Source organism: Phocoena phocoena, chromosome 2 (genome assembly GCF_963924675.1).
Source record: "Phocoena phocoena chromosome 2, mPhoPho1.1, whole genome shotgun sequence".
NCBI lineage: Eukaryota > Metazoa > Chordata > Mammalia > Artiodactyla > Phocoenidae > Phocoena > Phocoena phocoena.
The window spans coordinates 99,855,220-99,881,276 of NC_089220.1; the positions used below are offsets into that span (position 1 = coordinate 99,855,220).

Genomic DNA, 26,057 nt, shown 5'->3' on the forward strand with positions numbered 1-26,057 from the left:
AGGTAAAAACACAACTGAAACACAAAAAAGAGATTTGTGCAGTGTATGGAGAAGGTGCTGTGACTGATTAAACATGTCAAAGTGGTTTGCCAAGTTTCATGATGGAGATTTCTCGCTGGATGATGCTCCACGGTCAGGTAGACCAGTTGAAGTTGATAGCGATCAAATCAAGACATTAACTGAGAACAATCAACGTTTTACCACGTGGGAAATAGCCGACATACTCAAAATACCAAATCAAGCGCTGAAAATCATTTGTACCAGCTCGGTCATGTTCATCACTTTGATGTTTGCATTCTACATAAGCGAAAAAAACCTTCTTGACCGTATTTCCACGCGCAGTTCGCTACTTAAATGTAAGTTAAACGTTCCGTTTTTAAAACCAATTGTGATGGGCAATGAAAAGTGGATACTGTACAATAACGTGGAACAGAAGAGATCGTGGGGCAAGCGAAATAAACCACCACCAACCACACTAAAGGCCGGTCTTCATTCAAGGAAGGTGACGTTGATATAGTGGGATTGGAAGGGAGTCCTCTGTCATGAGCTCCTTCCGGAAAAACAAACGATTAACTCCAACAAGTACTGCTCCCAATTAGACCAACTGAAAGCAGCACTCGACGAAAAGCGTCCAGAATTCGTCAACAGAAAACGCATAATCTTCCATCAGGATAACTCAAGACTGCATATTTCTTTGATGACCAGGCATAAACTGTTACAGCTTGGCTGGGAAGTTTTGATTCATCCACCGTATTCACCAGACATTGCACCTTCGGATTTCCATTTATTTAAGTCTTTAACAAAATTCTCTTAATTGAAAACATTTCCATTCCCTGGAAGACTGTAAAAGGCACCTGGAACGGTTCTTTGCTCAAAAAGAAAGCTTTGGGAAGATGGAATTATGAAGTTGCCTGGAAAATGGCCTTAGATAGTGGAACAAAAGGGTGAGTACGCTGTTCAATAAAGTTCTTGGTGAAAATAAAAAATGTGTCTTTTATTTTTGCTTTAAAACCGAAGGCACTTTTTGGTCAACCCAATATGTCAATTTAACATAAAAACTACCTGTGCCAAAGGATCTTTCTTTTAAACTGCTGAGGACTAAATATTATTTGGTGATATTATACATTAAACAATTTTAATCTGCATAAGTAGAGTGACTACCTGATCAGAAATGCCCTTAATAGTTAAGTGATTCATAACTTAATGAAGGCTTAATATCTATACTTAAGGATTAATACATTTAACATAAGCAACAACTGTACTAACTTAAATTTCATGGACAAAAATGAAGACATCTAGTAGGATAGAAATGTCAACCATCCTAAAAGGTAATCTCATGGTTACTCAATGAAATACTGAGTTGGCAAACACCCCTCTTTATCCATTCTCTGAGGGCATATTTAAAAAATTATGTCTATAAATGTTATCTTCCTAGATATTAATAATAACTGTAAAATTACTTATGTCCATTTTAGTTATTACATGAAATTGTAAACAATTTAAAATAGAACATGTCCTTTTTTGTAGAAGTACTATATTGGTAGTGTTTACAATAACTTTCAACTAATTTTGCTAAATAAATCTAAATTAATAAAACTTGCATAAAAAATTGACAAAATGCACAAATTATCATTTTTTGGGTTAAAGATTTTGTAAATCTCTCAGGTATTTAATTGTGAACAACAATATTCATAAAGATGAAATAATATCAAGTGTACAGTACAACTTCACTGCTTTAATAATTTATATGGGAAAATAATTGTTTTAAGAAGAACATGTATAAAGTTGTAAGAAAACATGAAAAATTTCTGTTTCTCATTGGAAGAAACAAAAAGTAGATATTAATTAATTTTTATTTCTAAGCATTTAATAATTTTAAACTCAGTCTGAAAAACTGTAAAACATATTGGTTACAAACTAGTTTTAAAATATTTTATAAAAGAATTTTCCTTTTCCGCTTACTGTCGAAAATGTTATCAAAGGTCGACCTTAAATTCTTACAAAAGAAACATTACCATGCTAATCATTTTCACATATAGCTATTCTAATAAATTGATTTTATGCAGCAATTAAAATGAAAGCTATTAAGCATGTGTTACTATCATTGCTGGCATTTCAATTGGGGAAACTGAATTTTCTTAATATCTCTGCAAGGGAGGTTGGTGACAGGTTTTTATTACCCTTCATTTTACTAAGAAACTGGTAGATGAGAACAAAATAAATTATTTAAATAACTACCAAGAAGAGGCTTATGTGCCCTATTTTCTTGTGTGGCTTTAACCATACTGGTATTCTGTTTAAGGGACAGAATTGTAATAACCAGTGAAAATATTTAGAAAAATAAATCTAAAAAAATTTAGAAAAGTACACTACATAAAATTTCATTGAGTTATAAATTCATCATTAAAATGTATACTATGTTTTTGCAACTACAAAAGCATACTTTGACATTAACAAATTTTAATACAACTACTAATATATCATTAACACTTTTGAAAAGAAAAAAATGTTCTTACCTTTAATCTTATTCATTAAAGATGCCTGCTGAAATAGTCATCATTTGTGATACTCAATTGCTTGGTAGAAGACAGTGAAATTTGCTAAGCTCAAAGTTCTGAGCTAATGACCTGCCATTAGATAATTAGACTTTTCACCTGTGAATTCTTGCAATATTTTTTAATAGAAAAATTTTGTATAGCATTTAAAACAAACACTATTTAAGATTTCAATTTAAACAGAAGGATTGACGGTTATGGATTTCAACAACAACCATTAGAGATCAAGACTGCAAATAATTAAATTTTCTTCTGTATGTAAACCTGCTTTCCCTCTAAAGTTCAAAATTAAATGTCCCTACTTGCATTTTTCTGCAGATCACATGACCAATCCAAAGCTACATGTAAAATGAGCATTTTGGTTAAATTACATCATTGCATTCTTTTGAGGTTTCATTCATACTATAAATAAGTGGGGTAGAGGGAAAATGTTCACATTCATTTCAATCAGACCATATTCTTTCCTTCTAATAACACATAAAAGCCAAAAATTTCAATGCTGATTTTCAAAATGTAATCTTTGCGAATACTTATAAGCAAACTAAAAAGCTGAAAAAAGGTTTACAACAAGCCAGTAGTAAAGTCAATCAGTTCTCAAGACCTTCCAGTTACCCATTCCAGATTAAATTTAGGATAGTAATCATTATACTAATAAATAAGAGTAAAACATCTAGTGCACCATTTCTGACCGTTTGTTCTGAGAGGTGTTAACAGGTGTGTGGAAAGGATTGATTCACCTAAACATTTACCAGCTTGCACGTACATTAGGTACTGTGCTAAAAGTTCCAGTCCAAAGACACAGTCCCTCCTGTGAAGGAGTTTACTGTCAAGGAAATGTATTGAAGCAAATGTTTACAGAATTGTGAAGTGCTAAAAAAGAGACATGTATATTGTGGCTATACAAAGGACTGAGCCACTATGAGGGGGAAAGGTGCAAGGAGGCAGTGAAGATACTACAGTGAACAAGGTTTTGCAGCAAGAGCAGGAGTTAGCAAAGCAGGGAAAGGAGAGACAAGGTGGAGGAAAAGCAAAGAAATATAAAACACAGCAATGATATGATACTGAGTGGTCTCATATGACTAGCAGGTAGGGAACAAGGGAGAGTACTCGAAGATGCAACTGAAGAGATAGCAAGGGCTACTTTAGGAAAGATCTTGATTGTCACGCTAAAGCGTTTGTGCTAAGAACTTTATTCTAAGGTTAATAAGAAAGTATGATAAGATTTGTGTGTCAGAAAGAAAAAAGGCAGTATCAGAAGAGGATAAGCTCCAGACAAGGAGTCCAGATAAGAGACAGTTAATGACTGATAAAAGAACAACGAAGTGTTTTTCTTTTATCAGAATTATGGGTCCTAGTTTTCGACTCAGAAAAAAAAAATGGTTAGATGCATAAAGTGTCAATGAAAAGGCCACAGAAATTGGGAAGTCATATGGCATCTCAACTACAAAGAGTTCAAAGTTACTTTCAGTCCTAATGCTTGCTTATGCAGCTGTGATCCCTAGGCAGTACAGGAAGTTTCTGCTCAAAAATAGCGGGAAAAACTTTTGATCACTATTTTTCTTACTTCTAAGTCCCAGAAATTTCTATGTCATTGTATTCACATAATTTTTCTATCATGAAATATTGATTTAACATATTAATAATAAATTTTTGTTATTAAAAAGAAGACAGTTAATGACTGTCCCAGGTAAAGCAGTAGGAGTATCAAAGAGGAGGAAGGTTTTAGGAGGTTGATAAAGTAAAACCAACAAAATATAGGTACCAATTGGATAAAGGTAAATAAGGAGAGCAAACATGATCCCCTACATGTCCTCCATTCATATAAAAATACTTACCGCTCAGACCTAGTTTTATATAGCTCATCCTTTGGCACAATTCCAACAAACACTTCTAAACCAATAACCCGCAAATCATCAACCAGAACCCCTACATTTTACTATTTTTCAATCAATCAATTCAAAAATATCATAGTATATTTGACATAGACTTGAGTCCTAAGAGAGTATATTATCCAATTGCCCCTATCTTGTAAATGAGAAAAATCTACAGCCTAAAAATGCTAAAGTAATAAATCCATTAAGCAACAGAACTGGTTCTACTTCAGATTTCCACTGCATTTCTTCACAGCCAAATCCCCTGTTATAAATCAGGCTCCCTTAAATTCATGCCAGGAAAAGTGAAAAACTTAACTGACCTGCCTCTTGATGTTTTCCACTCTAAAACATTCTATCATTGCCAAATTAATTTTACTAATAGACCGATTTATGTCATTTTTGCTGAAGTGTTCTACTGCTCATATATCACAGAAATACTACTCTAAGATTGGGAGGCTGGATTCTGGTCCCAATGCTACCACTGCATCAGTTGTTGCCTGCTCTCCTGGGGAAACAAAGGGTCTTCACATTGAAGCTCAGGCCCATCCAGCTACTCATACTTTATATAGTAAAATAGGAAAGTACATTTGGAACCACAAGCACAACCAGGGAAGCAATATAGTACTTCTTAGTTTAGCCTCTGAAAACAGACTACCATAATTTAAATTGAGGCTCTTAACAGCTATGTGACCTTGGGCAAATGACTTATCTGTACCTCAGTTGTCTCATCCCTAAAACTGGGACAAGAACAGTGCATATCGCATTAGTTTGTGAGAATTAAATGAGTGGATAAATGTAAAACATTTAGTGTATGTACTCAATAATTGTTAGCTCTTATTACTGCCATGGGTTAGAATCAGGAATCTAATCTTACTGTCTAGAATTTACTTAAGTGTGCCACACAGACTCTTAAAGCTTTTTACCTCAGTATCTTTAATGTTTTGAGATTTTTCTGCCATACCTCCCCCATTCTCAAACAAAATACATTAGGTATTAGTTTTGATTGCTGAGCAATTTACCCTAGTATGAAATAATCTACCCACTTCTGAAGATGTGGGTATAATTTGGTCATCAGGGAAGATAAGAGTAAAAAATCATTCTAAATGGACAGAGGAAAGAACTAGGTAAAGACAAAGAGAAACAAAATATTTATGTGTAAAAATATGAAGCAAAAAATATGACCATAAGTAGAGGCAGAAGATTCTAATGCTAGACTCGGGCTATAATTTTGGTGTTTTGTTTTTTTATTTTGTTGGCAATATTAAATTAAGCCCTGAATACTTAATTTATAATGTATGCGCAAACTACCCTCAGAATCGGGAGACTGAAAAAATGGTAGTAACCTCAGAAACACTGGCAGAAGTTGGTACCATTTGCCCTAAATGAAGGACTACATCAAAGTTTCATTTATCTTTCCCTTTCAATGGGTTTCCCATTACTTCCTGCTTACCAGCTATCAAAGGCCGAAGTCCAAAATGCCAGAAACCACTGTATTTTGATGCACAGTTCCTACTTGCTAACTTACAATTACATACCAGGGGCAAATGTATTGCATCCACTTTGAAAAGGAAAAACTATTTTACACTTACTAAAGATCTGGTTTGAGGCAGTAATGAGACAGTAATGTCCGTGGTAGGATAAGAGAATCTAAGGACATGATCCCCCATTACCTCCAATCCCAGTTACATTTCAAAAGGTTAGAGAAAGAAACAAACCCAAAATAAATTCTGTGTATCTCATAGATGAGATCAGTTTTTTTTTTCTGCTAAACCAAATATATGGATGAAGACACTCTGACCATTTTGAACATTTAAGACTCTAATAACTTGGATTATGACCAGAGTCAATAATTCCTCCAAATAAGTTCAGAACTTCACAGGAAAATAATGGAGTGATTCTTTACATATTCTTCAATGGAAATATAGTAGAAGTAAACATTTTTAACAGAAATATTATTTTCAAATATAAAACATTTTTTAAAGGTTGCCATTCTGCTCTTAAAAGAGCTTACTTTCTGCTTGCATTTATGAAAGCTGATTAATGACTTATTGGTTTAGTTTAGAGTGGTATAATAAAGTGGTATTTCTCTTTGGACCAAGTCCAGATTCTGTTCTGGTGTAGCATTTCACAAAAATCACATAATCTAATATATACATGGTATTAGGGGTTTAACTAATTATGAAATCAGTTTACTGTGTGGCCCTGTGAAGATGTAGATTCAGTGTCTCCATTTCCGACTGCCTATTCTGTAATTACCCTGGTGGCATGAACTATGTCTCATTCATGTTTCCATTTCCAGCACTTGACAAAGAGTCTTGCATACAGAAGGCAGGGAATCAATGTTTGTTGTCAATGAATATGTGGAAGGGTTATCTATATTATACTATGAAAGAGCCATGTAGTTAGCACTGGTGCTAAGTATAAAGTTCAGTAGCCAGAAATACAACAGAGGAATTCACAGCTTCAAGGAGAGTCAGTTTTACATTTTCATTTCTTCCCTAGTACTCTTTAAATTAGGGGAATTTAATAAAATATAAAAGACATTTTTATCTATATAACACATTTTACATCTCTTTTAAATCTTCAAAACAATCATGTAAAGATTATTTAGAGAAGAATAAACTGAAGTAACTTGAACATAAAGTGAGAGAGCTGGGTTTTGAACTCTGATATTTTGACTCCAGTCAGTGCCCTTACATTATACTTTGCTTAGAACAAAATTGGAAGTCATTGAGAGAACTAAATCAACTTTTAAAATCACTTCAAACTGTGGCTTTTAGAACATTTGATTCAGTCAATAAATAGACATCTTTCAATAAGTAGACAGGTTTTCCAAGCTTGAGTTATTATGGATTTACTATGGATTCTTATGCTCTGAAGACGGCTAGAGGGAAATACCTATTCTCAACTTTTTGTCAAGAAAACAAACCTTACAAAATTTAAAACTTTACTTCCATTCTATGTAATAATTAATCTATCCAGGTAGATATACAGAAGAAAATGGAGAAAGGGGAAAAAAAGGGAGAAACATGATAGAAAAGAGCAATTCCATGACTGAGTTACAATCTAGTATCTGAGAAAAGCAGATTAAAAAAAAAATCATCTCAAAGGTCTACAAAAGAAAACAGCCACTTTACTAGCACAATTACACATTTTTCATAAGTTTAGTAGTATTAGATAAGTAGCCGACTGGAAATGAATGCCTGGCCATAATTAATAAAAGGTTTTCTTTAAAAAAGAAATTCTGTAAGCTAAAAAAATAAAAGTTTTCCTCCTAAGCAGAGAGGATTATGTACCAGTTTTCAACAAGGGTGTTTGTTGTTTCACAGTCTTTAGATAGGAAAAGTCAGAACTACAATCAAATTCTGACATTTGAGAATTATATGAGGTGCAACTGAACACTGTAATAAAATGCCGTCCATCCAGCAGTTTGGAGGAATATACTCCAAGAACTATGAGCCAAAATTACAAATAACCGCAGTACAGTTAGTACAGTTAGTGGATTGCCACTAAAACTCTCAATGATGAGAAGATTCCACTGATATGGAGTTCCCAGGGTCTCCTGTAAGTAGCAGCAGTAATAACAGTACTAACAGCTGGAGCAGCAGCGGGAACAGCAGTAATTAGTAGTAATATTAGCAGCAGCAGCAGCTAGAGCAACAATGGCACCAACAACATTCATTTATTGATTATTTTTTGTCAGGCCAGTGCCAAATAATTTTAATTAATTATTTAAATAATTTGAATTATTTAAATTAATAATTTAACATCCACAGATTATCTCTATTTCTTATAGCCACCCTGCAAAAAATTATTACATACCTTTCACTAATGAGGAAGATAAGGTGAAGTAATTTTCACAAGGCTACAGAGCTGGTTAGATATACAACCAGGATTTAAACCTGGACTGCCTTATTTTAAAGCTGTACTCCTTTCCCAACACTACACTTCACAGAAGTAAGGATAAAGATACTTTTCAGTGTGGAGGATTAAAAACAGTAGATTCCTACATTTCAGTAAATGATATAGAAAAAGAGATCACAGTAGCTTCTCCATGTTTGCAGAGGAACGTATGGTCTTCCAGGTGGACAAATACCAGTGACTAGAGTGAGGCCGTAGAAGGATCTCAAAATCAGAGATGTGGGCTGAAAGATGAGATGAACCAGTGTGGTCAGTATAAGGCAGTATAATTTAGGGGAAAAAATGATTTATACTATTTTTAAAGACAGAAATTACTAAAATGAACCGAGGATTCATAACTATTCCCTAAAACTACATGTTTATTGAGCTTCAGACACCAAAAATCTAATTTTATGACTAATACATGCTTCAAACAATTAGCTCTTAAGAAAGATTTACTGGGTTAGGAAAAGAAAGTTAACATAAATGATTTGTGAAAATGGTATGAGATGGTTAGAATGAAAAGCAGGCTGAAGATTAGGATAATTCTATCTGAATAAAATGCAGGCAGAAGTAAAATTATGAAAAGTAATGAGTAACAATGATAACTTTACAGTTACATAGTGCTTCCTATGTGACAATCACTTTCTAAGTACTATATACGTATACTAACTCATTTAATTCCCTCTACACTTTAGAACAGGTACTGTTGTTTACATGCATTTTACAAATGAGGAATGAGGCAGAAGTCTGTAACCTACCCAAAGTCACACATGTTCTAGTAAACAGCAGGGTAGGAACTCTAAACTAGGCAATCAACTGCAGAGCCTTCGCTCTTTAACCACTACACCACACTGTACCTTTAAGGGTCTGAGAGGGTTTAAAATGAAGCTGCTATCAAATCACCTAATCTTAGTATCAAAGAAGTTCTCCTGAAGCTGTTTAAGTAGGAAGTAAAACTCTACTATATAAGAAATTCCTTAACAGACAATAAAAGGCTGAAAATAGTCTCAAGAAAAATAGGTAAGTGGGTAGACTGATAAGCTAAGCATAAGGAGTTAGAGAAGCCAGAAACAGATAATGAGAGATTCTTAAGCTTCTTAGTGTGAAATCATGTAAAGTAACCATACTCTCCAACAAAAATATCTCTTGCTGCTATAATCAGAGGCAGAATAAACTAATAACTGGTCTGTCCCTGTTATGCACTTATTAGATTTTACAAACAATAATGAGGATATCATTTTTCTGATATAATTTCTAAAAATATGAAAATGTACATTGCTAGCCTCTAGTTACAAACACTATCTTACAAATGATTCATAAACATAAATGAAATGTCTAGGAATCCATCCTAGGCAACAATACACAACTACTTTTTATTTCCTAGCTCATAAAATTTGAAGGATTACTCCAGATCAGTATTCTACACACTATTCCATGGAGATTAAGAAGTGAAAAAGTATTCAAAGAAAAAAATTCTAAGGTCAAATAAATATTCTCTTAGACATTCACAAGTCACATACAGCATGAAAAAGCCCATATCAAAGAATCCATTTAACTTTAACTTGCATTGCCTAAATTTATTTGACCATGGAAACTTTTCCCCCCAACTTATAAATTATGGACATTAGTTGTACAGTACAGAACCTGGGAAAAAATGACCTACTTACCTTCTTTAATAGAAGTATAAGAGAACTACTTTTACAAGAGCCTATGAAAGAGTTAAATGCGCTGAGAAATAATGTGAACATTTAATTTTCTCAAGGTCAAAGAGTCCCTGTTTCTGCTACTGGGAATAGGATATGTGGCATTCTAAATTTATCTTGTCATAAGAACAAATTATGACAATGTAAGTATAACCAATATTGAATAATAGAATCTCAGAAGTCTAGAACAAGTCAGCACTCACACTTTACAAATAGGGTAACTGAGGCTCCAAGAACACTGCCACTCCCCTGGTTTTCTTTCTATACCATCGGCCACTCCTCAGTTTCCTTTGTCAATTCCTTCTCATCTCCCTGACCTTTTATTGTCAGATTCCCCAGAGCTCAGCCCTTTCTCAGTGGACCCTGCCCTTTCTCTCTCTCTACTGTATCCTTTGGTGATCTCATATAGTCCCATGACTTTTTTTCACTAAATTTAAAATTTTGGTATAATTGTATATTCACATGCAGTTATAAGAAATAACACAGAGAGATTCCATATTCCCTTTGTCCAGTTTCCCCAATGATAACATCTTACAATACAAAATAATAGTAAAAAATTATAGCACAAAAGCATAAGCAGGATGTTGACAGTGATACATATACCAACCTTACTCAGTTTTCCCCAGTTTTACTTGTATTTATTCCCATGACATTAAATGATATTTACAGCTTAGAACACCCCCCTAAATTCATACAGGTGAATGCTTATGACATCTCAACTTGCATATCTAACAGATATCACAAAATAAAATATGTCCCAAATCACAGTCATCATCTTCCCTCTCAAATCTATTACTTCTAGTCTTCCCTATCTCAGTTAATATCAATGCCATCTTTGAGGTTGCTCACACCAATAACTGGAATCATCCTCAAAACTTTCTTTCTTCTACACTTCACATATAAACCATCAACAAATTCAAAACATGTCCCAAATCAAAACTCTTATCACCTAAACTGCTAGCAGCCTAGCCTTAATCCTCACCATCTCATACCTGGATTATTACAATAACCTCCTAATTAATCTCCCTGATTTTGTCCTTGGTCTTCTACAGTTTATTCCGAAGACAGCAGCTATGGTAATACAGACACTCTTCTGTATTTAAAGGTTTTCGTTGATTGTGGTTTTTATTGAGGTATAAAACACTCCTCTATTCAAAATGCTCTAATAGCTACTTATCTCATAGTAAAAGGCGAATTCCTTACAATGGTCCATAACGTCCTACACACATGGCCCACATTACCTTGCAAGCCCCAACTCCTACTATTCTCCCTCTTAATCACTTATTTGCAGTCAGACCAGTCTCCATGCAGTTCTTCTTTCAGGTCTTTACTCAAATGTCACTTCTCTGTGAGACCTTCCCTGACTACCAAATTTTAAATGGCAGCCTCCAAACTCCCACCCAGTACTTCTTATCTTCCTTCCCTATGTTATTTTTCTCCATAGTATTGACCACTATCTAACATACTATATACTTTATTTACTTTATATTGTCTGTCCTTCACCACTAAAATGTTCGTTCTGTGAAGGCAGAGATTTCAGTCCATTTTTCTAGCACTTAGAAGGGTGCCAGGCACAAGGCAGATGTTCAAGAAATATTTGCTGAATAAACAAATGAGGCCCAAAGAGGTGAGGAGTTATGCCAAAATATCATAAAAATAGGGCAAGAATCCAAGTCTCTGTACTTTAGCAGTCATTTTTTCTCAAAATAGCGATGGACTTAAACTGAACCAATCTCATTTTTTTTCCAGTGGTAACCAAAAGCACACATGCATGAAATGGAAATTTCTGATCAGGTGAATAAACTATTTAGAATAACCTGATGGCAAGGAGGGATTAGACTCAAGCTAAAACTCATTAGCACAAAGTTTAAATATGACCAACTGCCTATAATCAACAAGTTTTGTACTAGCTGCCTTAGGTGTTTTATTTAAATTATTTTTTTAAAAAGGAAGTTATAGGTGATAGAACTTTAGGAGTTTAAACTTTAAGAAAATGAACTTGATAATACTATAAAACAGAGTCCTATGGAAGAACACAAAGCAGTAGTCCTACATTGCTATAGCAAGAATACAATTTCTCATATTTTTAAACTATAGCCAAGGTAGAGCAAATATCTATAAATGAAAAAGGAACTTATGTTAAAAATGTAAAGAAGTTGTTTCTGGACAAAATTTTTAAATTAAAAAAAAAAAACTGGGTAGAAAGAGGGTGAATGACAAAACTTCGTAGAGACAGATAAGGAAATAAAGACTAGCATAACACCAAATTCACCTACTGAGAGACAAGCCACTTCCAGAGCTTTTGAAAAATTATTCATTTACCGTAGAAATTAGTTTGGAAATTTAAAACTAATGGGTTCAAATTTTTTGATTATTAATTGCAAGAAGCACATTACATAATAAGTAGTCATCTATACTGGCTTTAAATCTGTTTCAAAGTAAAACTGAGCAAGTTCTGACTTCAGAGTAAAAAAACGTGACTGAGTCATATTTCCAGAGCCTGCCTAACCCTTATGGCAACTAAGATCACAAAAGGTATTTTGCATGTCATTAAAATTCAATAAGGTGGTAGAGTATAAACAGTGACCTTTCAATTGTGCCAGAGGAAAAAAAGCAAGATGCACTAAGTAGATACAGCTCTCAGTGTGCAGGCCAAATAATAGGGCTTCCATGAAACAATAAAGGCAATGCTCCTATTTATATGATTAAATCTACAGCTTTCATATGAAATTCTTTATTAGTAAATAATTCCTGAGGCACTTAAACAACAGAATTTTTATTAAAACAAAATAATAGCATCAAAACTGTTTATTAGAGCTATAGTCAATGTAACTAAAATAAATGTCAACTTTTAAAAATATATATGTGGAAATATGTTTTATATATGATATAAACAAGTGCATTATTGGCCCTTATATTTTTTTAATGTTACCACTACCCAAAGGAACTATTAATAGCTAAGTAGGTATTATGTATTAGATGTACAAATATGCAACTTTAAAACTTGTTTTACTGTATAAAAAAATAAAACTAAATTTAAAAAAAACCTTGTTTTAAGGTCTCCAAGAATAGGTTTTGTCAATTCTTTACACCTTAGAACTCACAATTATTAAGATAATATTAATAATAATAACCCCAAAATAAGAATGGATATAATCATGTCTAACGGTCTGAACAACAGCCAAATTAAAAAGCTATAAATAAGCAGCTATAGGAAATCTGTAGAGAATTCTAGGGAATATCTTGGAGTTCTTAACAAAACAAAGCAAACACTACACAACAGTTTTAAAGAAAAGAATATAAAAATAGACATCAATACATTTGGAGAACATAAAACCAAGCTATCAAAATTAAACTAAATTTTTTAAAAATAAAAAATCTGATAATTGATGCTGTTAAAAAATTATGAAGTTACTCCTGGGTAATACATTTTAAATAACAGTAAAACTAAGTGAAATTTTGGAACATAATGTAGAGACCTGTTGTTCCAAGGATATGAAAAATAACCATTTCCTAATAACCAGAGCTTTTGTATTCCTTGGATGCATTCGTGCTAGAGGACGATTAAAGGGAAGCAGCCAAAATGACTAAACTTCAACTGGGACACTGAAGCACAGATTTGATTTTCTTGGCCAGAAGTGACCCACAAGCTTAAGATCAAGAGCCAAAGCCCCCAATGGGAAGCTGTGCTCTATTTGGTGGGCCTTGATACCATCTCTGGCTATATCAACATCAGCCTCATGGAAGGCCAGCCATGAGAGAAGGGAGTCTCCCCAAGATCTGATTTCCTGAGACCACAACCTAGAGCAGGTCCCACAGTCAAATTAGTCACATTCCTTGGAAACAGAGAACAGGCATCAGTTGTGTCCATCGAAGGGGGACACTGTCCAGGTGTACCCTGAACATTTTTTGAAATCTCTGGGCTGCTTCTCCATCTGAAAAATAAGAAAAATAGCACAATGACAGACAACGAATGAGGAAAAAGACAATCATCTGGCCTAAAAAACTTAAGACTTATAAGAAATTAAGAAAGCAGACAAGACAGACAAAAAGACAAACAGCCATATCATTTGGAACATATTATTCTGAAGTCAAGTACAGCAGAGAAAAACACAAATTATTTTAAGCAAAGTAAGAAATGACCATAGCAACAAAAGTTATTTTTGGAGAGAGCCAACTGGAGAAAAAAAAAGTATGTTAAGATATGTCAACCTGACACAAAGATAAGGTGGAATAAGAATCTAGTCCCATTTGAAGCTGAAAAGAGCTGAATAATGAGAGCTAGTGTCATGAACTTGGCTGCTTAACTGCCTTTGTGTAAGAAAACATCTCAGAACTTTGAACTTAGGAAATTCCAACTTGTCTTGCACCAGGTCACGAGCTCCATAGAGCAGGAACCTATTTCAACAAGCAGCTTTAAAAAAAAAAAAAAAAAAACACAAAATACTTTAATATTTTTCATTTCTGTTAATGATACATTTAAAAATGCAATAGTGCTAAAATCCATCAAAGTAAAATGCACTGAATAAAAATTAAACTTACTCAGAAAGATGTTCAGAAGTTGGGATACAAACAGAAACTGAAATTAGAAGAAAAGTATTATATTTAAAACAGCATATGAAATATGATGAGTGAGAAAAACGATTTAGTAAAGAGCACATACTGCGGCTGACCAATAATACCGGAATAAATATCAAAAATCCAAAGTAAAACAATTTGATATACGTACCTTTCTCTATTACAACTTGACAAGCATGAGTTTCATGTTGACTTAAGTGTGTAGCCATATTATCTAAGCCAGAAACATCAGTTAGGAAATCACAATTAAGGCACACTAGAGTAATGCCCCTATAAAAAACAAAGCAAATAGTATAAAAGAAAATGTTTTTATCTTTTATGAAAATCCACACACCAGTTCAATGAATACTTTTCCGTGATTTGCTTTTTGTGTCATAACTGTCATTTCACTTTTTGTTATATAAACTTGATATAACTGAAATGATTCTCTAGAAAATGTCATAGTCATATTCAAATTATACTACCATTTATTTACAGGAAGTATTTTTGCTTTATAAACTTTTCTCTCTCATACCAGTTACTGAAAGTTAAGAGTCAAGAGACCTACAGTCCAGTCTTGGCTCCACTAACAACATGGGTCACTTTGACAAGTCACAGTCTATTTGTGCCTATGCCCATCTGCAAAACAAGAGTTCAGTATATATAAATGTACAATATATACATTAGTCAGTGTATATTTACTAAGGCTGTCGTTACACATACTGTACTACTAGTGTACTGTATTGTGAATACAATGACGACCAAAAAATACAGTCTGTGCTCTAATGGAACATTTGTCTAGTGTTTTCTAGGTGAGGAAAAAATTAGAAATGTGAAGCCTTTAAAAATAGATCATTGTCGTAGCTGCTATCATTGTATACTATGTGTTAAAGATTTTCCTATATATTATTTAGTTTATTCTCACCACAAGCATCCAAGGTTGGTATTATTCTCATATAACACTGAATTAATTGAAGTAGCTAATTCACTACTGAAGTCCAAAGTCTGAGTTCCTCAGCATCCCAGTACTCTGAACTGGCCCACTTGCCTGGACCTAAACTACTTGTTCCCTTAACAAAACTTCACTGAGTACTGTAGTTCTTAAATATGTAATGATTATAAATTTTCAAAAAGGTTAGAAAGCAATTCCCATAGTCATCAATACATTTTTAAATTCACAAATAGTTTTTATGCTTATTGGATCAAACTGTGCAGCATTTGCTATTTGAAGTATTTAAACATAATTGGCGTATTATAGTATGTAAAATTGGTCTTAAGACTCTAATTTAAAATGTGTTTAAACTTTTAGCTTTGAGTTTTATTTTAAACTATTAAGCCTGCAAAAATATGTGAATGTTTCAGAGAACTTAGAAAGCCACTGTGTTTAATTTATTATGTTTATTAGAGTTAAGCACTTGGGAGCTTGGGGTCAAGCATCTGAAGAGCTGTTTAAAAGAAAATCAAATATATTAAATGTATAAATGATGTTACATTGTTTAAAGGTAATTGAAGTGTAAATGAGACTTTAAAATAAAAAATTCTAGTCTGTTCAGCTTAAATGAACTTTATCAAACATTATTTAAAGGCCCGCTTGAAAGTGATTTTTAAAAATAAATCTATATATTTATTATGGCTGCGTCAGCTCTTCGTTGCTGCACGTGGGCTTTCTCTAGCTGTGGTGAGTGGGGGTTACTCTTCCTTGCAGTGCGTGGGCTTCTCATTGTGGTGGCTTCTCCTGAGTGGAGCACTGGCTCTAGGCGCGCGGGCTCAATAGTTGTGGCTCGCAGGCTCTAGAGCTCAGGCTCAGTAGTTGTGGCGCATGGGCTTAGTTGCTCCGCGGCATGTGGGATCTTCCTGGACCAGGGCTCAAACCCGTGTCCCCTGCCTTGGCAGGCGGATTCTTAACCACTGCACTATCAGGGAAGTCCCGAAAGTGATTATTAAATGTACTAGATTTCTAAATGGAATATTTTTAAGCTTAAGGAAAGTTAAGATTTAAATACTTAAATTTAATAATTACAGTCTTTTTCTATTAACAAACTGCCCTCAACAGACACTAAAAGTAGTCTCAATGGTAAGTAGCTAAATGCCTATTCCACTCGACATAGTTAATTGGACCAGGGATGGAATGTCTAACTCAAGCCTTCTCTGAACAGGGATTTGTAATTGGGATATATAATCACATTTCTTGATCTGGGAAAACGTGGGAAGCTAGGAATACTATGTTTGGGTCATCAATAGAGAAAGCTAGTCTACACAGAGAAAGGAGAATGGAACTCATGTCCAGAGAAAATAACAGACAAAATCATCCTGCTTCAGCAGGTCAGACTAGAAAGAAGCCATGTTAGTAACTGATGGCTGTTTCCCTCGTATGTTCTGGCTGTATCTCTTCCTTCTAGGGGTCCATGAGGGTCTTTGGAATCCTGCTAATAAATTATTTTTGCTTAGGTGGAAAAAAAATAGATCATGTAATGTGATCATTGTTATTGTCAGTTTATTAATAAAGCATAAATACATTTCTGAAGTTCATCACATACATTAAAATTTTAAATGTTTTACCAATATACAAATACAAACAAATAACATACCTTAGATTGACTTCTCCCCTAAAGCTCTACTCTAACAGTCTGCTGTATATTTTCCCCTAGATGTCATACTGGCACATAAAAAACTGACCTTCATAAAACTAAAATCATGTACTTCCTTCCCATATTAACTTATCCTGACTGGCCTCTGAAAATACCCTGACATTTCCTCTGAAAATAAAGCTCAACCTATAGTTATCTCTGTCTCTTCTTCCTTAAACAGTCAGTATGTCAAGCATTTTATATCAACAATTTATTGAGTACTTATTCTGTGCTAGTCTAACAATTTTAGACATACCATCTCATCTAAATCTAAACAACCCATAAAAGGTAGATGCTATAATTTATCACCTTTTTAATAGAGGATGGAGTTAGCTTAGTAATTTACCAAGGACACAGAGCTGGTAAAGATCAAGATCAGGTTTGAAATCAAGCACTTTCATTCCAGAGCCCAGTTTCTTAAAGATGATATAATACTATCTCACCATTCTAACCCAAGTCCTTACTAGATTATTCATAACTACCACAGAAGTCCTAATCAATAGGATTCATGCATCTATAATTCACCCTATTGTTAAAGGTGAGAAGAAATTCAACCTTCCTTCAGTTTCATTCAGTTCTATATAAAACATCAAAGGTTGTCCAGTGCCCTCCAAAATAAGTCCAAACTCCTTAGCCTTATTTTCAACGCTTTTACAATCTGGCTCTAAGCTCAAAACTATTGCCCCCAATTTCAATATTATCACTATAACTTCAATGCTCCATTCATTTACTACTACCATTCCCCCTCTGTACGCCTTCAACTTTTTCATTTCTGCACCTCTATTCATGTTATTCCAACTCAAATGCACCTGTACCTCTTCTATCAGTGTAAACAATACTCATCCTTTAAAGCCAAGTAAACTAACACCTATGTAGATCATTCCAAGTAAAGTAATCTCGCTCCCCTTTGAAAAAAAACCAACCATCACTGCACTTATTAAAATCCCTCCTGCTTTATTGTGGTTATTTACATTCACCTCTTATCTCCCACCCAATAAAATGTACATTCTCTGAAGGCTGGTTCCAAGACTTCTTCATTATTACTATTATCTTTACAGGATCTGCTACATTATAGACCTAGTAGATACACAGTAAATAGCTAAAGAACAAATATTCCATTCCAATAAAAGAATAATTACAAAAATTATTGTTCTATACAATTATAAGTTTCTATGTTCCATTCACAGAAATAGGCAAATTTTCAATCTGAGACTTATTCAAGTTGAGAGAAAAACATCCCGGAGGTTTAAAATCATATGATTCATTTAAAAACCAGACACACGGGCTTCCCTGGTGGCGCAGTGGTTGAGAATCTGCCTGCCAATGCAGGGGACACGTGTTCGAGCCCTCATCTGGGAAGATCCCACATGCTGCGGAGCGACTGGGCCCGTGAGCCACAATTACTGAGCCTGCGCGTCTGGAGCCTGTGCTCCACAACAAGAGAGGCCGCAATAGTGAGAGGTCTGTGCACCGCGATGAAGAGTGGCCCCCGCTTGCCACAACTAGAGAAAGCCCTCACACAGAAACGAAGACCCAACACAGCCATAAATAAATAAATTAAAATTAAAAAAAAAAAAAAAAAAAAAAAAAAAAAAAAAACCAGACACACAACTGAGCTTAACAACAGTGAGGTGAAAATCAAAAATCTCATCTTTTGAATGCAATAAAACTCTTCATTCTTATAAAAATTTTCAGTATAGGCAACCTCTAATATAGCTTAATCTATTTCCTTGAATTCAGTAAACGTTTTAAAATTAGTACTAATATATTTTTAAAACTGAACCAAATTTTTCTCTCCCTGTGAGCTACTGGTCCAACATCATAGATGGGACCTATTGTCCACATAAGTCATTTTCAATGCATACATTAATTTACTCAACAAATATTTACTGGGTGCCTAATCACTATCAATGCCTGGCATAGACAAAAATCCAAACCACACACATTCTAGTGAGAGGACACAGAAAATAAACAAAATATACAGTGAATGAGATGATAAAAGATGATCCAGAGAAAAATGAAGCATAAAAGGGAGATAAAGAGCACTGGGGTAAAGCACAGGAGAAAGGATATAATTTTAAATCAAGTGGTCAAGGAAAGGCTCACTCATCAGAATAAAGACCCAAAGGAGATAAAGGAGCTAATCATACAAAAATCTGGGAAAGAGCAAACTAGTCACAGAGAATAATAAGTACAAAGGTCCTGGGACATAATATCATCCCCTCTTCCATTTTTTCCACTAACCCAAAATATCAAAGCAACTATTGGTTAACCTTATCTGTATAGATTAGCTTGGTGCAGCAAACATACTGATATTTCAGGTAGCAAAGGCGACATGAGCAAAAATAAAGAGCAGTGGGGTCTAAAGAATTCAGAAGAATGTGAAAAACATGGTGCTCAGTGAATTCTGAGTTAAGTGTGTGGTAAAACCAAATTCTCAGTGTCTTCAGAAATATTCATCAACAGTTCTTTCTGCACAGTAAGCAAGTTGTACACTTCTCTTAATTTGAAAAGGGAAAAGAATTATACAGACTACATACTAATTTCAAGAATTCTAGTAGTTTAAGAAATTTACTTCAAAACTGAAAAAGTGTTAGTCACTTTACTACATATTTTAGGTATCTTTTTTTAAATCAAATATTGTTGGACAGCCCTATTTTTGTTCTCATTTTACAGTGTAAATACATGAAGACTTAATCTTGACACCATTGGTCACCCCTGAAACAAATTTAGCGAGAGAATATAGACTAATCAGGTACTTTGTAAAACACTCTGGCAGTTCCTCAAAGGCTTGACATAGGGTTACCATATAACCCAGCAATTCTAATCCTTGATATATACTAAAGAAAAATGAAAAGACATGTCCAAACAAAAATGAGTACACAAATGTTCACAACAGCAATATTCGTAACAGATTCAAAGTTAAAATAACCTAAATGGATAAACAAACTATCATATATACATACAATGGAATATTACTCAGCAATAAGAAAAAGAAGCACTGATATATGCTACAATATGGATGAATCTTGAAAACATTATGCTAAATGGAAGACACAAATCACAAAGGATCACATATTTTATCATTCCATTTACATGAAATGTTCAGAATAGGCAAATCTAAATAGACAGAAAGTAGATTAGTGGTTGCTTAGGGATGAAAGGAATTGGAAGGAAATGGAGATAACCACTAACGGGTACAGAGTACCTTTTTAAAGTGATAAAAACGTACTAAAATTAACTGTGGTAACTGCACAATTCTGTGAATATACCAAAAACTATTAATTGTATAATTTAAATGTGTGAATTGCATGGTATATGAACTGTATCTCAATAAAAATGTTATATACAAAAGATTTAAGTCATAATTTTTCAATAGAAAAAAATTTAAAAGATCAACTAGTTACCTGAGATCTTCTGAATACTTCTTAAAGATACAAAACCTTTTACTTGGACGATTACTATGAAAGCTGGGAGAGACAAAACAGATTTTATTAATTTTACTATACAGTAAGTCATATTAATTTATTAGCTATATATCAAGTCTATACTTAAATCTCTAGTTTTGAATAAAATATTATGATATAAATAATATAATGTTCATCATCCCTGTTTCAGCATTTTAGCTTACATTCTTACTTATCTATTTTCTAGTGAAATGTATTTCACTAAGCATATTCTTATACAATCAGCACCTCACCCTCACATAAAAAAAGGAAATACTCAAGAGTTTAAAAAAGTAAAGCATGTCAAATTATTTTCTTCAACTGTTAAGAGTTGAAAACAATTTAAAAGTTTTGCTAATAACATTTTTGCTATAATATGAATGGTTACCAATAAGAATCATTTTAAAAATCCTTTACCAACTTAACATGTTTGTGTTGAGGAAGGGGAGTAGATTCCAAATTATCCTGGAAGTTAACAGTAGTCGAGCTAAATGCCACTGTTGGCATTTGTAAAATGGATTTGTAAAATCAAACATTTAGAATTCTTTGCAATTACTAGTAGAGGTTTTTTTAAAAAAAACAAATTAAAGCAGAACTCTTGAGCTAAAACAATGCTTCCCCTAAGCACAGAACAGAAAACCCCTAACCAAGCTTTGTAGCTGATGCTGATAGCTTTTACACACCCTTTTAAATCTGATAAGGAAAGCTTTCCTATACTAGAAAACCAGGATCAGCTTAGCACAGTACTACTTAGCACAGATAAAAGTGGAGTCATAGACTAGTAACATGAGCATCATCTGGGAGCTTATTTAGAAATGCAAAGTCTTGTGACCACCCCCCCTCCCACATAGCTACTGAATTAATCTCTGGCAGTGGGGCCCAGGAATCTGTTTTAACAAACTTTTTCAGTAATTCTTATGCAAGCTAAAGTTTGAGGAGCAGCAGCTTGCAATGACAGACCTAAAGTAGCCAACACACCAAATCAATTCTAAGTCTCAGATACAAGGCAACCATCACCAGCAGAGCATGTATGTATGGGAAAAGAAATACTCTGACCAGTTATAATCCCCAGAGAACATTCTCAGAAGATTTTTAATAGTTATTTCTTCAATCTGGGGATAACTACTACTAAAGAGTTTATAAATTCAGCATAACATGACAAAAATAATTGAATGGTTTTTTTAGGAAGAAACCATCAAGAGGTTGGGAACCACTGAAATAATATGCAAAAATTTGTGCACATAACTCTGTTTCCTCAGAGTGTGTCCCAGATTTTATCTGATTCCCAAATAATGTGAACCAAGTAAATTATTTTTTTTAATGAGATTTAAAAGTAACTTTTAAAAGCTCTTTCTTCCTTCTCAACAGACTGTTTCGGTTTATTTGGTAAGAGGAGAGGAAAAAATTACGTTTTAGGGTCTTTTGATGGCTTCCATTTCTGTCTATAACTTGCACCTTATTAAAATGTTGGTACTTTTAAAATTTTAGTTGTCTGAATCCAGCTTTAATTTAGAGTTCCCTACCTATAAAAAAAGACTTATACTGTCATTTTATTTATATTTATTACACAAATTCCATTCTTCTAGTTTTGTGTATTATAGGAATGGAAAAGTGGATCTGTAGCTCACCAACAGAGGGAAAAAAAACTACCTTTCTTCTTCCTAATAGACCTGTGTAAAGTTAATAACAATAGGGAAATAATCTAATAAAGGAAAAAAAAAGGTTAAGATTTTTATTACGATACAGTAAAACATTAAAATCTAGGTTTTGAAAAGGCACTTAGACTATATATACATAACTATCAAAACTCATTAAACTATTCTCTAAAAATAGATAAATTTTACTGTATATAAATTATACCTCAATTAAGACTAGAGGCAAAAAAAACTCCCTTTGACCATCTTGCTTTGATACAAGTAAAAAGTTTACCTCTGAAAAAATACAAAAGTATGCAACAGTATTGACAGTATGCCTACTATTAAGACACCAAACTGGAGGTTGATGATACAATAAAGCAGGTTGTTTGCCTTAGAGTTCATGGTCCAGGGTTTGGGGGGGGAAGGTTGTCAAAAAGCATCTGGCACAGAATAAATGCCTAATAAACATTTGCTAAACAAGTGAATATATATTCATTATCACAGGATAAACATCAACAGTGACACACACACAGTTTTGTGGTTGCATGAGGGAAAGCTGCAGGTAAATGGAGAAGTCAGCACAATTAGTAGTACATTTCAGTTAGGAAGGTCCATATACTGACTTACTCCAGGCAAAGCAAAGAAAACAAGAGTTGAAGGCTCTTGGAAAAGTAGTTAAGAATTAGATATTAAAAGGTCTTACATTCTCCAGAAAATTTGAACTTCATCCTATTAATATTAGGAAGGTAAAGGATTTTAGGCCAAAAAATATCCTGACCAGATATTAGTAACAAAAGAAAGGAAGAAATGGAAAAGGGCCGAAGGGGTGGGTTGTGGACAGAAGACCATTTATGATGCCATCACAATAATCTTAACTGTTTTTCTAATAACTATTATTTAGTGCCAATATATCTATATAAAAAATATAATGAACTAAAGCATATCCTATAAAAATTAATTCAGGAATCTGTCTTATTATTATATAGGAACAAATTGTTATACCAGCTTTCTTTTTCCTTGGAAAAATTTTAAATCATCCTTCAACGCCTAAATGAAATGTCATTTATACAATACCTTCTCATTTCTTGTTTAAAGAATTCATCGTTACCTTCTCTGGGTTCTCACAGTCATTTATCACATTAAGCTAGGTAAATATATCTCTCCTACTAAATTGTGAAAATTAAAGGCAAGGACTTTACGATACTGAATAATGACAATTTAGAAATAATACCTAAAATTACTTGAATATCTCCTAAGTGCAAATCATTTTATTAAGCACTTTAAGTACATTTCCTCTGATAATCACAGTAACTTTCTCCTCAAGAAAAGGAAAATGGGAATCAGTTAAGTAATTTGCCCAAAGTCACACACGTAATAAATAAATGGTGAAGCTTTGTTTCAAATCCAGACTTGTCAGATTCTTCACCACCAGCTTACCACACTTCTTAGCAAACAGTAAGCTCTGCTACAAAAAGAGATATTAGGTACTTATGGCTGTTACCTTAATTCTATTACATGTAGAGAAAAAAGCCTTTCTTATACATAATGTTGAAGAATAATAGCAATATTACACAGTAATGCATTTTCATTTTTTCAGGTGACTTCTACTGCTACCTAAAAGCTATAAGCAAACAGGGTGCAATAATTTAAACACCCAAACCCAAATAATGCTACTTCTTTAAAAAAATCACTTAAAAATTATATGTTTAATGATGCTCTTCTTTGTAAGAGTCTTATTCCAAAAATGCTCCAACTGCATAAGATTTTTTAAAATCCTCTTTTGAGATTTTATTTAGAGGCTTTCTTTTATAATTACAATAATGACTCTCACTTGCTGTTTGTAATGTGCTAGGTGACATGGTAAATACAAAGAGCCCCTTCTTCTCAAGGAGATAATACAGATACAAACAAAAATAACAAAAGGCAGAACAGATGAATGGCACACAACTCAAAGCAAGGTATGATCCCTGTGAGTGGTTGTGGTGATCAGACACTTCAAAGAAGGTAAAGTGAAAGGAAGGACAGGGGTATTCCAGGGACTAACAAAGAATAAGGAAAAGCCACTTGTCAAAAATGAGTATGGGAGAAAGTTTATTCTGGAGAAGAGCAGTCTGAGACTGGAGGGGAAAAGACCAATTGAGAGTTCAGAGGTAGTATGGGATAGGGATTTAAGGGACTCATCCTCTGGAGAAAATGAAGTTTCTGTACATATAAAACTCAAGCCTGTAACAAGAATTCATACTGGGAAGAAGCAGTGGTTGGGCCATTCAATGGGAGATACCTAAGGCAGTGAGTGAGGCAAGGGTACATATGAAGTAGAGAAAAAGGAAAAGTGATTTACCAAACCCTAAGAGTGGCAGTGGAAGCTTTCAGTTCCACATGAGGCTAACCATGAATAAGATTGTGTGTCCTGACAATGAAGTGCAGGGTTGGGGCTCATTGGGAATTGGGATAAGGGTAGAAGGGAGTTGGGCTAACTGGGAATGTTTTAGAATAAAATGGATGTGGAGGTTTTATAGGACAAATGAGAAGTCTATGATAAATGGGAAAGGGAAGAGTAGAATGACCCTTGGCTTAGGAAAACACAAAATATTTTCCGATTTGATCCCCTATAAACTAAGGGCAGAATTAAGGCCGTATTTGGGGAGCCATACATTTGTCAAAGAACAAGAGACATTCAACACAGAAGTACACTTGGGAAAGGATGGCCGGGGCCTGGTTTAGAGGAAATGGATTATAGGTGTAGTCCACTGTAGTAGGTGGGAGGCAGAAAGGCATAATGCAGAAGGTGTTGTCTCAGGAAGCCATGATGCACAGTGGCAGATCAAGGGAACTTCACAAGCTTAAGATCCTTGCAACAGTGAATTTTTTTCCAGCTGGTATTCCACATTCACACAAATGATGCCCTGAAAGAGTATTGGATGGTAGTAAAGTGAATTCTGGAAAGATGATAATGTTTGGTTTATTTAGGTTCTTTTTAGATGCCAATGAGTCAAAGGTAAAAACAAAACGAAACACGAAATAATTAGAAATTATGAGATTAGTTAGATCTCAGGAAAACTAAGGAATGAAACTGGAAGATTCAAATTTGAAAGGTAAAAGTGACAGTGGTTACATTACGAAGAAAGGAAATGTAAGGAGGCGAGAAGAGCTGAAGGAAGGCAATGAATAGGAGTAGGCAAAAAGGAAGAAGAAAAATAGTGGTAACGGTTAAACACAAGCTGAGGAGAACAGTTTCAAAAGTGAGTGACAATAATGACTCTAAAGAAGTCATAGAGTAGTAAGAGTGAAAAAAAGTGAATAAATACGGGGATCGGTACTTGACAGATAATCTTTAAAGGGGCAGTGTTAGTTGGTACGTGAGGATGATACTCAAATTAAAAGGTAAAGAAATGAATCATGAATATGCTAGTAACAAATACTTTTTACAAATGTTCATGGTAATAAGAAGACAAGAGATAAGGAAAGTAGGGAGTAAGGACAAGTCTCCCTCATCTTACAAAAAATACCTGAAATCATCTGTAAGCAGAAGGAACCTGGTAGATAGAAGATGAAGTTGCAAATTAACTGAATTAAGTTGTGGAAGAACTAGAGGAGATAAGGGGCAGGATTAACTTTGGAGAAGTAGAACATGTTTGATTTCTGAGATTAATGCCTGGATAAATGTAACAGGAAAAAAATTTGAGGCTGAAAAGATTAATTAAAAGGATGACCTCCAACTGTGTATTTGTAGGCCATGTTAATAACTAAGAGAA

At 34.0% G+C, this 26,057-nt stretch overlaps 1 protein-coding gene across 2 annotated transcripts in view; it reads right to left on the reverse strand.

Annotated features, from left to right (window-relative positions):
• Positions 1-26,057, reverse strand: part of ZNF280D (zinc finger protein 280D) — a 97,434-nt gene that overhangs the window by 22,633 nt on the left and 48,744 nt on the right. For both annotated transcript variants that reach the window (XM_065871181.1, XM_065871182.1), the window contains exons 15-17: positions 20,627-20,689; positions 14,765-14,883; positions 14,578-14,614 (exon numbers count right to left, since the gene is read on the reverse strand). In XM_065871181.1, the coding sequence (XP_065727253.1) occupies positions 14,578-14,614; positions 14,765-14,883; positions 20,627-20,689 (219 nt within the window). The remainder of the gene's footprint in view (positions 1-14,577; positions 14,615-14,764; positions 14,884-20,626; positions 20,690-26,057) is intronic.